At 42.3% G+C, this 16,415-nt stretch overlaps 1 protein-coding gene across 1 annotated transcript in view; it reads right to left on the reverse strand.

Moving 5' to 3' along the window:
- The window catches only part of LOC309634769 (uncharacterized protein), a 176,377-nt gene that overhangs the window by 30,235 nt on the left and 129,727 nt on the right, over window positions 1–16,415 (reverse strand). Inside the window, 3 exon segments of the mRNA XM_082405182.1 lie at window positions 4,089–4,198; window positions 15,070–15,134; window positions 15,136–15,185. Of these exon segments, the coding sequence (XP_082261308.1) occupies window positions 4,089–4,198; window positions 15,070–15,134; window positions 15,136–15,185 (225 nt within the window).

A 16,415-nucleotide genomic window follows, 5' to 3' on the forward strand; every position in this document is an offset into this window, starting at 1 on the left:
CAGATGGTACTTGCCCTCCCAGAAGCAGCATTGGAGCCACCTGAGCAGCATCTGTTGTGGGACTACAGCCTATGTGCTTCTTTTGGCACAGTCCTATGAGCTCTCAGAGCAATTTGTTTCTCAAAAGCTGTTCTACAACTCACCCCTGCCTTCCTAGGTTACTAAAAGCCAGCTCGATGTCAAAGTGCAGCACAAAGGGGCTTCATCTGCCAACTTCCCCTCCAAGGCAGGCCCCTGGGTTCCATAAGAACCAGAGTAACGACCGTTGGCCCAGTGCCCTCCAGTGGGCTGATTCCTTCACCAACATTTAAACCTGAACTGTATTGGATGGCACTGGCTGGAAGAGCACAAGATTGCCCCATGGATTCTTCTGGAGATCCAGCCTGGGGTGAAGCATGGTAGGTGCCAGGCCTTGTTATGGCAAAAGTCTAACCCTGCTGGGAGCAAACTGTGCTTCTGTGGTTTGCTTCCTCTCGGAGCCCCTCATAACAATCCATCTAACATCAGGCACACACAAGGTGTTTTGATGATATTTCTAAAACCTACCTCTGCTGACAAAATGCTTCAGTGACTTCCCACTGACTCTGGGATGAAATCCAAACTCATAAGGATTGCACACAAGGCCATTCAGGATCTGGCCCTGCCTACCTTTACAATGTCCTCCTCTGAACTCTGCTATAACTCCCTTCCTAGATTGCTGCCTTCCCTCCCCAGCCCCTCTTCCTCTGGCCAACTCCGACTTGTGCTTTAAAACTTCGCCCAAACAATATCTCCTCCAGGAAGTCTTCCCTGACTACTTCCCACCCCTCCCCCTAGCTGGGTTGTATTCACCCTTCTTGGAGCTCACATAGCACCCCACTTGTGCCTCTATCAAAGTGCTTAATGTGAAGAGCCTCTTCCGGACATTGCTGGTTCACCTAACTTCTTCCATAAGTTCTTTGCGGGCAGAGACTGTGCCTTTTGCCTTTATATCTCTAATAAAGCATCTGAGAAAAAACAGGAGATCTATAAACACTTGCTGAATGAGTGAATGACTCTCGGCATATAAATGGAAATGGTTCTGGAATCCACAAAACAGACTATTACAGTTCTGATTTGCAAAAAAGGTCAATCTCTAACTTCAGGCCAGTGTGTTTGGTACAAAATTTGGCCGAGATATTAGAACTGATTGTGAAAGGCTGGTGTTCTAGAATTTGGAGAAGGAAGCAAAAATCACGAGAAGCCAACATGGGTTCAAGAATAGTCAGATCAGATTAAACTTTTCCCTCAGGAAATACAGCAGATGCAGTGTATCTGGATTTCAGCAGGACATCTGAGAAGGTTTCTTATGATGTCCTTTTGGACAAACGGAGAACATGGGCTGGGTGAAAGGACAACCGGATGAGTTTCTGGTCACTGAAAGACTGTGCCCATAGTACCTGTTAAGCCTGGAGGGGACCCACAGTGGGTAGCACAGCACTTGGGGCCTGTCCTTTCATACACTGTTATTAAAGGCTTGAAGGAGGATACCAAGGGTAGGCTGACATGAACCTGGAAGAGAGAGAGAGTATGCTGGATGATAAAAATCCAGAGTTTTAAAGATTTCAAGAGGTTCAAAGAGCGGACCAAGTTGAACAAGAACAAGGCTAATAATATGGCAGTAGCAGGATGCCTGAAGGCCATGTGTGGGCTTCAGGTGGCTGTTAGCCTAATGAGTCAGCCTAATGAGTCAGCTGTGACAAAACCTAACATTCATGGGCGTTAATCAAAGCAGAGCACCCAGGACAAGGGTACTCTTGGCTGGCCAGACAACCTTGAATTTAGAGGATCCTGACCAGGAGGGTGGGGCACTCATAGAGGTTGAAGGAAAGGAAGCTGGTTTAGGCTGAAGGAGGGAAGGTGGGGCTCAGGCTCTCCTTGCACATCAGTGCAGTCTGCTCTGCGCAGGGGCACCCAGGTGAGGGGAGCACCATTTCCCTGTCCATGTGCCCTGGTATAGGCTGTACCGCCTGAAGGAAGGGGTAACAATTTGTTATCCACCACCCAGAGGGGCACCTGTTGGGGTCTGTCCTCCTGGAGCTGGCCCTACTTGTAATTTTACAGAAGATTCGCACATGCTAACAATGGCCCAACTGAGCTTCTCTGACTGACCTGCCCTCAGATATCTAAAGGCTTGTTGTGAGGGGTCAGAACCATGATCTGTGGTGTCCCAGGGACAGAACTAGGATCCATGGTGGAGACGGTGGGGAGGCCAAATCCAACTCAGTAAGAGGTGCCTGAAACAAGAGCTGCCAGGAATGGGGGTGGGGAGGTATGGGTGAGGATTGAAAGAGAGTGAGCTCCCAGTCACTGCAGATGATCCAGAAGAGACTAGAAGCCCACCAGGCACAGACTTTGGGGGGACCTAACATCCTGGAATCCTGTTATTCCAAGACAACCACAGGCTGATACCAGCCTCTTCAGTGTGCCCTGAGTTTCAGCTGTGCCTGATCTAGATTTGCCCTGTTTACTAATACATTTCTTTCCCAGAAGATCCTGTCTTCAACGTTGGGGTGAAGTACATAGATAATGGATGAGCAGATCTTGAGCCACAAACTTTTTGTTTGCTTTTTTTATCATAGCAAAACATACATTAAATTTGCCATTTTAGCCATTTTTAAGTATACAGTTCAGCGGCATTAAGTACATTCACAACGTTGTGTGATCAATCTCTAGAACTCTTTTCATGTTGCCAGACTGAAACTCTGTACCCGTTAAACACTAACTCCCCATTCCCCCACCCGCCAGCCCCTGACAAACACCATTCTACTTTCTGTCTCTATGAATTTGATTACATTATGTACCTCATGTAAGTGGAATCATGCAGCATTTATTTTTTTTGTGACTGGCTTATTTCACGTAACAGAATGTCTTCCATAATGAAGCATGTGTCAGAATTTCCTTCCTTTTAAGGAAAGCCACAAAATTTTTTGATTCAAACATTTTTCTGAGCATACCCCACCTTAATCACCTCTGTACTTCTGCTTGAGAATCACTGAACTGCAGGGATCCAAGAGGAATTACTTCACCCCCTCATCAGAATACACAGCACCACAAAGGGTATAATTGAAAGCTTAAAACAAATACATGTAAATCACATGTAAATTCTGAGGAATAGTGTATCTCTAACCAAGCTTGTGAATTCTCTACCTTATAAATAAGAACTGAAGTGCTTATTATAAAATTATGGGGACTATTTGGAGAGCTTAGAAAAATATAAATGTGGAGAAAATGTTGTCCAAAAAATTGAGCACATTTTTCTAAGGCAGGCTTTTAAAAATGATTGAATTTCAAAGGAAACTGGATTCACAGCTACGTACTGCACTTAAGGCTTAATTCCTTAAAGATCCTAAAAACTCTGTTATGGCCAAATATCCACATACACTCTCTTATCCTGCCTTTTCAGCAGATTCCTTTGATTTAGAAAGGTACCTCCTGTCGATAGTAAACAGTTAAAAACTCCAAGGACTGTGTGTATGCCTGTTGTATGTATTAAATATATATTATTGTTAAATACATATTATATGGAGTTGTTATGAATTCAAATACATATACATACATACAAATTGTTGATACTGGCTTCCTTTGGGAGAGGAAACTGGGGATGATGGAGTGGAATAGGGGTGAAAATGTTACCTTTCTGAGCTGTTACGTTTTCTTCATATTGTACATTTAAAGAAGTTTTCTAGGTAGTGATTTCATAGGCTATTTCGCTTTTTCTCTTAAAATTTTTATACTAAAAAAATCAACAACAGGAAATATTGCTAAAAATAACTCATCCATAAACTCCAAGTTTACTCTAAAAAATTGGCCAAATCTGAAATTAGCCAACATGCATATTCTAATTACTCTCCCAACTTAATTAGAAATCAGTCTTTTTCCAAAATTAAAATGGTAACATGTGATTTCTACTTTGAGTTCAGCCTCAGTTTTCACATCTTCAACTCTAAGGGAGTAAGGGAAGCATTAGCAGATGTGTTGAAGGGAAAGTCTTTCTTGTTTGGGTTTATGTTAAAAAAAAAAAAAAAAAAGCAAACCACACTCTAGGATGACTAATTTTCAGTACATACCTCTAGTCCACCATCCTGGTAATTCTCCAGTAATCTCTGTACAAAATTTTCAACTATTTGTGGTCTGATAACTGAAAAGTTTTCCTTCATGACTTGGTGTTTCCAAAGATCTAAGGGAGAAACATACCAACACTAGTACCAGGAAACATTGAACAACCATTAATAGCTACGAGATGGCAACTGTCTGAGACATAACACTGGACACAAGCTGTCATTTCCAAATACACAAAAACTAATGGGTGAGGCAGGGGAGGGGAGGTGGTGGTTGAGGACACAGGATCCTTCAGAACACGGGAATAAGGAAGATCTCTAACAAGATTCCTAATGAAAAGCACCTCTGAAGTCCAGTGAACAATATTTTGTTACCATAACTAAAAATCCCAAATCAAATGTAATTATTGATCCTATATGGCATCTGTTTTCATAAAGTCCCTATATGTATCTGAACAATTATTTTGACCTAACACAACTATCAGAAATAAATGAAGAGCTATTATATTTATCTATTTAAGTACATTGCTGGTGTTACAAGGCAAAATCAATTTGAATGCAGAGTTAATAAAAAAAGAGGAGGAAATCCAAAAGAGAGAAGAAAGAGTCACAGATTAGAAATGTTGAGAGCCACAGAAGATGAACTTTAGCTCCTGCACTGAAGCAGCAACAGGGCTGACACATATGTGATGAGGCATACACACAGTTATTCAGAATAGCATTGTTGAGGACAGCAAAAACTTAGAAACAACACACAAACTGTAGTATATCCTTCCAATGGGATAGTATGCAGCTGTGAAAAAAGAGAAGAATTTCTCCATGTACTGATGTGAAAAGAACCACAGATTAAGTGGAAAATGCAAGGTGTAGAAAAGTGGATATAAAATGCTATCTTTTATAAGAAAGATACAGAAAATACAATAAAGGGAGAGACCATCCCCTCAAGCCTATTCAAGGTCATTGGTCCAAATATTTGGCTTTCTCTGATATCATCACTTCTTCCCTCTTTCCTGAACCATTCACAAGAGCACACATTATTCCTCCCACCTCATAAAAATTCTCCACTTGACCCCATTTCCCCTGTCAGATTTTGCCTCATTTCTTTGCTCCCTTTCTAGCAAATCTCTCAGAAAGAGATGTCTATACTTAATGTCTGTGACTTCTCTCAAAATCCTTCTTAGACTCACTCACACAGCTTTTACCTTCCACTCCACTGAAACTGATTCTGTCATAAACACCAGTGACTTCAACATGGCTAAAGCCAGTGGTCTTACTTGACTGCTAATAACATTTCACACAATTTGTCACTTCCTCCTGCTTGAGAAACTTCCATCACCAGACGTTGGGACACCACCCTGCCTAGTTTTCCTCTACCTCACTGTTCCCTGTAGGTTCCTTTTGCTGGTTCTCCTCCTGCCTCCCCACTCCACCGCCAGCTCTTAACATTAGAGTGTCCTAGGACTCAGCCCTTGGTTCACCGTTTTTGTTTTTTCTATCTGCACTCACCCCCTTGGCTATCTCATTTAGTATCATGGCTAAATACCATCTGTATGCTGACAACCCTCAAATTTAGATCTAATATCCACTTGGCATCTCTTCTTGGATGTCTAAAAGGCATTTCAAACTTCACTTGTGCATAATTAAATTTCTGATCTTCCCTCTCTAACTTGCCATCTCAACTGATGGCAATTCAGTTTTCCCAATTGCTCAGGTCAAAAGCCTTGAAGTCATCATGGACTACCCATGGCTACCCATCGCATTCAGAGTAAACATTAAAGTCCTTGCAAGCTCCTGCACAGTCTGTTGTCTTTTCATGCTTCCTCTCTGACTTCGTCTCCTACTACCCTCCCTCACTCTCTCCACTCCAGCCACACTTGGGTCTTTGCTGTTCCATGAATAGGACAGGCATGCTCTGCTTCGGGCTTTTGTATGGACTGTCTTTCTGTCTGGAATGCTCTTCCCCCAGATACCCACATAGCTAACTCCCTCTCCTTCTTCAACTCTGCTCAAAATGTCACTTTCTCAGTGAAGTCTATCCTGACCACCCTATTTAAAATTACAATGTGCCCCTTTGAACCTTCACACCACCATCCTCCTCACTCCATTATTTTCTTATTTCTTATGTTCATTGATTATTGTCTGTCTACCCCCTTCTAGATGATAAATTCCATGAGAGTAAGGATTTTTGCTCCATGACAGTTAGGATGTACAGTAGTCTTCCCTTATTCGTGGTTTTGCTTTCTGCAGTTTTAGTTACCTGTGGTCAACTGCAGTCCGCAAATATTAAATGGAAACTTGCAGAAATAAACAATTCATAAGTTTTAAATTGAGCACCGTTTTGAGTAGCACGATGAAATCTTGGGCCATCCTGCTCCATCCCGCCCCACCCGGGATCCCCAACCACTAACATAGTCTCCTCCTGACATCCAACCATGGACGTCATAATGGCCCGATGATCCAGGGTCACCTGAAGCAGACGATCCTCTTCCTGATCTATCGTTAGAAGATCAATAGAAGCCCAGTGCTAAATCACAATGCCAGTGTCATTCGCCTCACTTTCTCTCATCACGTAGGCATTTTATCATCTCATACCATCACAACAAGAAGGGTGAGTACAGTACAATATTTCGAGAGAGACCACATTCACATAACTTTTTTATAATATATTGTTATAAGTGTTCGATTTTATTATTAGTTATTGTTGTTCATTTCTTACTGTGCCTAACTTATAAACTAAACTTTATTGTAGGTATGTGTGTATAGGAAAAAAACACAGTATACTATATATATATAGGGTTTGGTACTAGCCCTGGCTTTAGGCATCCACTAGGGGTGTTGCAACATACTCCCCACAGAAAAGGGGGGACTATTGTATTCCCCATACAGTGCTTAAAATATATAGCCTAGAAAATAGCAGGTGCTTAGGAAATAGGTATTGAATAAAAGAATGAAATAGTATATGTATAAAAAGCACTGAAAAGGATATATTAAAAACTGAAAAAGATGATTACATAGGGGTGGCAGAAGGGGGTCAATGGTGGCAACAAGCCTGCCAAATATATATGTTTTATGTCATTTTGAATTTTGAACCAGGTAAGTGCATTATCTGTTAAAAAATAAAATCAAATTTAAAAATAGTATGACAGTGCTGGAACAATGAAGTATGTCAACACTCTTTAACTTCCATATGGGAGAGCAAAAGTACTTGTGTAAGTCAATTATTTCGTGTGGGGCCTACTTCCTCGCGCATGGCCCCAGGAGAGTCCTTTTTTTTTCTTTTTTAATTGAGGTATAATTGACCTACAACATTGTGTTAGTTGCAGGTGCACAACATAGTGATTCAATATTTCTATACATTACAAAATGATCACCACCATAAATCTAGTTACCATCTGTCACCTTACAAAGTTATTACAATATTATTAACTATATTCCCTCTGCTGTACATTTCGTCCCCATGACTCATTTACTTTGTAATTGGAAGCTTGCACCTCTTAACCTCCCTCACCTCTTTTTTTAAATTTTTTTAATTTTTTAACATCTTTATTGGAGTATAATTGCTTTACAATGGTGTGTTAGTTTCTGCTTTATAACAAAGTGAATCAGTTATACATATACATATGTCCCCATATCTCTTCTGTCTCTTGCGTCTCCCTCCCTCCCACCCTCCCTATCCCACCCCTCTAGGTGGTCACAAAGCACCGAACTGATCTCCCTGTGCTATGTGGCTGCTTCCCACTAGCTATCTATTTTACGTTTGGTAGTGTATATATCTCCATGCCACTCTCTCACTTTGTCCCAGCTTACCCTTCCCCCTCCCCGTATCCTGAAGTCCATTCTCTAGTAGGTCTGCGTCTTTATTCCTGTCTTGCCCCTAGGTTCTTCATGACCATTTTTTTTTTTAGATTCCATACATTATGTGTTAGCATACGGTATTTGTTTTTCTCTTTCTGACTTATTTCACTCTGTATGACAGACTCTAGGTCCATCCACCTCACTACAAATAACTCAATTTCGTTTCTTTTTATGGCTGAGTAATATTCCATTGTATATATGTGCCACATCTTCTTTATCCATTCATCTGTTGAGCAACACTTAGGTTGCTTCCATGTCCTGGCTATTGTAAATAGAGCTTCAATGAACATTTTGGTGCATGACTCTCTTTTAATTATGGTTTTCTCAGGGTATATGCCCAGTAGTGGGATTGCTGGGTCATATGGTAGTTCTATTTTTAGTTTTTTAAGGAACCTCCATACTGTTCTCCATAGTGGCTGTATCAATTTACATTCCCACCAACAGTGCAAGAGGGTTCCCTTTTCTCCACACCCTCTCCAGCATTTATTGTTTCTAGATTTTTTGATGATGGCCATTCTGACAGGTGTGAGATGATATCTCATTGTAGTTTTGATTTGCATTTCTCTAATGATTAATGATGTTGAGCATTCTATCATGTGTTTGTTGGCAATCTGTAGATCTTCTTTGGAGAAATGTCTATTTAGGTCTTCTGCCCATTTTTGGATTGGGTTGTTTTTTTGATATTGAGCTGCATGAGCTGTTTGTAAATTTTACCTCACCTATTTCTCTCCTCTTCCCACTCCAGGGGAGTCCTGAAACTGACAGAGCCCTATGGCGTCAGAGGTGGAAGCCAAGCCCCGCCCCACTCCCTTTTCTGTTGGGGGTGGGGCTGGCCACCAGCAAGTGTACCCACAGGGCCTCTCCCTGCCCCCACCTGTTTCTAATTTTAGATGAGATTTCCTACTCATACTTTCATTTTCTGACGGGAGACTCAGTGTACACAAGAGAAAGCGTCCAGCAAAATCCTCCCAGAAATGTGGACATGACAGAGCAGGAGCCTCTGGTATTTGCACTTATTATTTATCAGGGGTCCTGTTTTTCAAAATGGAATTCCACATCTCTTCTACAATTGGCTACTTTCCATCATAAACAAATAAATCTGATTTTGCTTTTTCTTTAATAATAAAGGTGAATAGACATATCACCACTGTCCTAGCATAGTTGAAGTAGAAAATCCAAGAGTTAATGTTGTGCCTAGAAGTTCATGCTTCTAAGATGTTTAAGACTTCCATAAGTCTAAACTTTGACAAGACAGAGCTCATGTATGTTTCAGAAATGTTCAGATAAGAAACTGGATACTTTTTCCAGGGTACTCGCCTGGCAGGTCTCTGGTTCACAGATAAGCCTTGCGAGGGCCCACACACTTCTAGTTTGGGGATCTTCACCTGGCAAATGCCCACAGAGCTGGTTTGGGGTTTAGCTATGGGTTCACCTGAGGGGGTAATACTTTACTGAAGTGTTGGGAATTCTTCCCGGCATGCTTCCTCCTCCTGAGTTCAAGTTCAGACATGCACCTGCATCTGTAGGCAGGAGTCAGGCGAAGTCAGGATGAGAAGAATTCATCCAAGAGAAACAGTTCCTGGCCAGGTGGTGTTGGTGGTCTCCAAAGGTGTCCCATTTTCAGTGTGTGTGTGTGCATGGCTTCTTTAAGACAAAGCATGGAGGTGGGAGGGAGATAGCACACTGGGGGTACAATTAGGGTTTTTTCTTCCCTCTCACTCTGTTCCTAGGTCATTTGACTGAAGGAAACTTTGACTTCCTGGTGGCCAAACCACTTCCTCTCTCTTCCTCTCTGAACACCCCACACCCACACAGCCCCCTCCCTCTGAAGGGCATCTTGGTTTGGCAGCACTTCACGTCTCTAACACAACCACCAAGGCTCTGCACCTGAGCGGCCCCTGCATCCTAAGCCAAGGCAGAACTGAAATTTGAAGGCACACAACTGCCAATCACAGTTGTTCTCTTGATCAGCTGGGTGGCCGGGGGCAATGGGTAGGTTGAAAACCTTATTGCTTCAAGCATATGTATGAATTTTGTACTCCTGTGTTTCTCAAACTGCTCCCCAGAACACTAGTTCTTTGAGGTGATGAAAGATATTCCCAAGGGAATAAAAGGGTTCTGTGGTCAAATAAATTCAAAGAACATTTCATACTCTCTCGCTGGAGATTCAACACACAGTAGGATAGTAAAGGCTCTGAGAAAGTCTGGAGTAAAGGTACCTTTCTAACATTATTTACTCCCAGTTTCCCAAACTTATTTTTAAAAAGCAAATAAAACCCTTCTTCCCTAACCCCTGCAAAACACAGTAGAAATCCTCCTGTCCAATGCAATCAAGACTAAGAGTTGGTTGGTCAATCATAAGAAGTCTGTTAAACCAGAGAATGCTTAAAAAATGACATGCACTATCTTAAACATTTTATTTAAATTAAAAATACACAAATATACAAACATTTGCCAATCTTCTAACATAGAGCCTAGGCTTTTTCTTTGTATGTAACCACTCACTGGAGTTCTGTACCATCTTTCCTCTATAAATCATAATACATAGTGTGTGGTCTACAATTTCTAGTGTGTGTGTGTTTCTTTTTATGGAGAGAAATCTGAAAGACCATGAAACAATCAAAAAGCATCATTTTTTGTTTTTTAAATGAAGTTTTAGGTTCACAGAATAATTGAACAGACAATTCAGAGAGTTCCCATAAATCCCCTGCACCCTCACCCAAAACATACAGCCTCCCCGGCTATCAACATCCCACACCAGTGTGGTACATCTGCTACAACTGATGAACATACATTGACACATCACTATCATCCAAAGTCCACAGTGTACATTACGGTTCACTCTTGTGAAACTATGGGTTGGACACATGTATAATGGCATGTATCCACTACTGTAGTATCATACAGAATAGTTTCATTGCCCTAAAAATCCTCTGTGCTCTCTTATTCATTGTTCTCTCCTCTCTCAACTGCTGGCAACCACTGATCTTTTTACTGTCTCCATGGTTTTGTCTTTTCTTGAGTGTCACATAGTTGGAATCATACAATATGTAGCCTTTTCAGTTGGCTTCTTTCACTTAGTAACATACATTTAAGCTTCCTCCATGTCTTTTCATGATTTGATAGCTCATTTCTTTTTAGTGTTCAGTAATATTCCATTGACTGGATGTACCACACTTTATCTATTTCAACTTAGTTTTTAGAGAACAGATCTTTCTTTTTGTACTCCTATTTCATTGGTTTACATAATAATTAAATTACTCAAACACAATGACAAGTAAAACTGGCACAAACAGGTTTGGAGCAAACAACGATCAATGATGCTAGGTAAACGTATGCAACCCAAAGGCTGTGATTAGTGAGTACTTTGCTGGCTTGTGCTACCAAGGGAATGGAAAGCTTCAGGTAATCCATGGGTCTGTTAGTGACGGGGGGTTGGGAGAACTACTGCATTAACATGCTGAGGAGTTAGTATTCCAGGACACACTGCCGGGGAAATGCTGACTTAGCCCATGTTCTCCCAAATGTTTTGATTGCGCTTCCTTCAAGAAAAGCATTTTTGTTCACTCACCTTTAACATATGTCTGTTTATGTATTCATAACTACCTTCAGTACTATCAATGGCTAATATTGCAAAGCATGATGTACATAGGGTGAGATTCATCAACAATAAGAATGAACCTCAATCCACATTCCCAATAGTTTCTTTGACTTAAAAAAATTTTGTCTGACTTCTTAGATGTGATTAGGTTATCTTTTTTAACCTCATAATGTGGCTAAAGATAAGCATGTACTAGGATTAGTACTGTCAACTCTACTCTTTCTTATTATTCTCTTGCGTATTGCTTCCCCGTGGTCACTTCAGGACACCTTAGTGTAGAGTGTAACATGGGCTTCTTACAGACAGATGTAATCTATTTAGAAGTTCTAGTATTTTCTTCCCACACCCCTGGGATATATGCCTCCACTTTGGAGGCTGCTGGCCTTATAAACTGCTCAGAGAAATTTAGAAAATCAATTAAAAATTACTTCAATGCCAAAATGTCAAAGATGGGGAATGGCAGAGCCTTTTTGAATCAGTGGAGCCCATCTCTTTGTTAAGCAAGCCCTGAGGCTGAGTGAGGATATCTGGGGCTGCTTTTGATCACTCTCAGGGGAGCACAAGCTACCAAGAACTAGCACCAGACCAGGTGTGGCTGCCACATTTTCAGATGCTCACTGACAAACTGGAAGCTCATTCAGAAGCTGTATAAAAAGATTAAGCTCCAAGACAAGGTGGGGAGGAGGGAAGGAAATAGGGCAGAAGTATTTGAGCCTGTGATGTCCCCTGTTCTCAATACTCTCCATTCCCAACTCCCTCCAGAGAAACCCCTAGCCCCAAGCTAACCTTGACCACAAATGGTGATCTCTGCATGAAGCAGCAGCCCCTGCTGGAAGCCCAATCCACTATGGCTGCTTCTTGCTGCTGAGATGAGCAGTAGGTGAGTGTGAGTTCCAAGGTTTTATCACCCTCTTCCACACACCCAGCTCATAGAGGTCTCAGAAGGACTAAGTCGAAGAATATAAAAACACCCCTAGCACACAGTGGGGACTCCATCACTTGTGCTGGGGGAACTCAGCACAGGAGACCCAGGCCTCTCCACCGAATCATGCTGAACCATGATTCAAAAACAAAAACCAACAATAACAAAACACCCTCATTACTGGCATTTATTTTAAAAATCTTAAGAGTACAGAATCTGAACAAGACTTTAGAATTGGCCAGTATACTCTAGGTTTTGGTAAGGTTTGGTAATATCAACCTTACCACCATTAAAAATAACTCTACCCCTCCCCTTTGCCTGACTCCCACCAGCCCCTTACTGAAGGCCCTTTCCAAGCACAGCTGACAAGCACCCTGCACAAGGCAACACACAGCACAGCTGCAAAGCAAAGACACTTCCTCCCCTGGGCCCCCAACCGGACTTCTCAGAAGCATCACAGCCCTGAAACGTGCAGATGGTTGCACCTGCCGTGAGCTTGTGGATTTTCTCCAAGGACTCGGAAGGGAACCGCCTGGATGCAGCAAACACGGCACAAACAACAGACGCTTTGTGTCTTGTTAAATGTTCTGTAATCGGAGCTCAACCACACTCCACTCTCTGGTGACAGTCAGAGATGCCCATTTGGTGGGGGCTTGCTCTCTCACTGCACAGCCTTTTCCCAAAGTCCTGCTTACAGAATTCAGTTACTCGAAGCACTGATAAAACCACAGTGTCTTAGATGCCCACAGAGGTTATTAATTAACATTACAATGTCTGTGAACCTTGTCTCAAAAGGAAACCCTTTTTATTTTGTCAGTCAAACAACTCCCCTTAGCTCAAAGGTTGTGGATTTTCCTACAGAATTAGTAGGAGTTAGGGGTAGACACTGTAGTTCAGAAAGGACCAGCCACATAATCTATGGTGCCCCATGAAAAATAAAAACGCAGACCTTGTTCAAAAGGCAGGAGAAGGGCTTCCCTGGTGGCGCAGTGGTTAAGAATCTGCCTGCCAATGCAGGGGACACGGGTTCGAGCCCTGGTCTGGGAAGATCCCGCATGCCGCGGAGCGACTAGGCCCGTGAGCCACAACTACTGAGCCTGCGCGTCTGGAGCCTGTGCTCCGCAACGGGAGAGGCCGCGACGGTGAGAGGCCCGCGCACCGCGATGAAGAGTGGCCCCCGCTCACCGCAACTGGAGAAAGCCCTCGCACAGAAACGAAGACCCAACAGAGCCAAAAATAAATATAAATAAATAAATAAATTTATTAAAAAAAAAAAAAAAGCAGGAAAAAAGTGCCGTTAAAGGTACTAAAATATAAAATGTTCTTCTTTCTTCCTCAGTCTCTCTCTTGACCTGTCACAGTGTTTTTGTTTTTAATGTTGGCTCCTTGGCATGGGGATGTGCTCAGGGCAAGTAGAACCTTCATAGGCACCAGGGGCCCCGCCCTGTGACTGGTGCATGAATGTACCTGGTCTACTAGCTACTGGACTGAGGCTTCGTGCCGAGCCAGGGGCGAGGAAGTTGAGCTGGGTGTCTCCTCTTCCTGCAGGCCCATTGCTCCTATCTACCGCGGATGGGCAACCCCAAGGGTATTGCAACCTCTGCCCTGGGATATTCTAGGTTCCCAGGGATGGGCAACAAGCTCACACCCAGTGAGTCACCCATCAAACATAGCCTGGTGCTGCCAGTCTGGGGTCCCTGAAACGCTGTCAGGTACACACGCCCTACACATGCCCTCGCCGTGCTCAGGCCCCCACTGGGTGGGGAGTGGCAGCCATTGCTGGATGCGGATGGTGAGGGGGAAGTTAGTGGTGCCTGGGGTGCCAGAGGGCAGAGGAACAGGCAGCTGAGAACTCCTCCTGGCAAGGTGGGGAGGCAGCAGGAGTGCGTGTGAGCCCAGGCTACAAGCCTTTGGTGCATCCTCCATTGACTCACTGGATGCCACTTACAAAATACAAATTCTAAGTGAAAATGAAGAGTACAAGATGGAACCTACAAAGCATTAAACCCCAAGTGCCCCTGTGAGAGTCCTGTGGGAGTGCACTAGTCACTTGCCCATTAAGTCACCCTGACTTTAGACCTCAAATGAAACAATTTTGATTGTCTTCCCACCCCAAATATATGTATTTCTAAGATATATATTTATATACGCTTATATATAAGAAACAGCTTTATGTGTTTCCCCCATTTCAACTTTATTTCAGCTATGAGTTAATCAGCAGAGACTGAAGTTTATAAATGTTTTCTACTTAAAAGCCCTTTAAGTCAAGAATATATATCAAAACGGTAAAAGTACTTCTCTCTGAGCACAGAGAACTATAGTCAATATCTTATAATAAACTACAACGGAAAAGAATCTGATAAAGAATATATAACTGAATCACCAGAAACTAATACAACATTGTAAATCAACTATACTTCAATAAAAAAATTTTTTTTAAGTACTTATTTCTTGGGCCAAGGTGTTAAAAAGTAATTTTTATACTATTTTCTGGGCATTGTAGTGTTTTTGTTTTTGTTTTTCCATGAATATGGACACATGGATTGCTTTCATAATTAGGAAAAAATAATAAAAATGTTATTTTATAAAGTAATAAAATAAACATACTTTACCTACAGGGAGAGTATGCTGCTCCTTGGACTTTTCTGATACAACCAGTGTTATCTCTCTGTTAACTTAATACCTCCTGGATCATATGAATTTCAAGATTTTCCAGAAGTTTCTGAAGCTAGAGTAAGCAGTTTGAGAGCCACTCACTCTCCACCATTAGCTTATACTCTAGGCTCCTAAATTCTTGCATAAGGGCCTTGGGCTGGGTCCTGTCCTTTTGTTACTCTCTCCTGGGGAAGAAGAAACGGTTCCTTTTTTTGGGTTCCCAAGTGGGGTAGATGCACCTTTTTGGAGACAGACATCTTTTTTTCCTGGCCCACATCTTGATTGATAAAATATATCCCTTTTTACCAGGTTCTGCTAAATTGCAAAGTGCTCAATGTCTGAAGCGACCTCTTGTGTTTTGGAGTCTCTAAATGCGGCCAAGAATTTCATGAGCTGTTATTATAAGAAGCGCTTAGGTCTGAAACTCAATTTAGTTACCGAAGAGGATTTCACGGGAAGATTTAAAACTCCATACGTGATCAAGAAAAAACTGTGTTCCAATACCCCTGAGCCCTTACTCTACCCATTATGCTTGCAAAGCCCACGTTTCTCCCTGTCAGAGGACCCCAGGTGCTAGAGAGGAAGCAGAGTTCAGAAGGGTAAGCAACGGGCTTGGGACTGGGGTGTGTGTGTGGGCGGGGGGGCGGGGGGAGAGTGCTGAGTTCTCCTGGATGCTCAGTGGACATGCACCTCTGCACTTACACCCAACCAGCTAGAGTCTTTGTTCCCTGTTACAATAAGCACAGCCAGGCAGAGCCCGCATCCCAGGACCAAGAGGAACAAACACTTGGGAAAACAACCCCTCCACATAGACCATCAACACACACCAAATAGACTAGTACATAAATTGTGTTGTCTTATTCTCGGGAAAACAATCACAGGAGCTATTTTAAATGTTCCACTTCCATGAGTGTGCGTGTTGCAGGGGGGATACCTGTGTGCAGGATTTTATGTTTAAGATGCTAGTGGTTATGTTTTCTATTGTCTTTTTTGCAGTGGTGCACTTTAATTTGAGGCAAATAAAAATATGAAAACCTAGACTTACAGAACTGAGATGTTAAAGGGTAGTTATTTGCTTAATCAAAGCCCCACATACCTTTACATACTGAGTTTCCTCAGTCTGTTCAGCAATTTACAAACCCTCAATATACACTTATCTTCTTAGAAAAAACACCACTTGGGTATATCTGTAGTTTTACATGCTAATGTCATAAAGCAAATTTTCAAGTCAAGTTCAAGATAGCTCCTGCAATGGACTTGAGGACAGGGGGTTGGGGGGCGAGGAGGAAGCTGGGGTGAAGTG

Source organism: Balaenoptera borealis (assembly GCF_965194805.1).
Source record: "Balaenoptera borealis genome assembly, chromosome: 9".
NCBI lineage: Eukaryota > Metazoa > Chordata > Mammalia > Artiodactyla > Balaenopteridae > Balaenoptera > Balaenoptera borealis.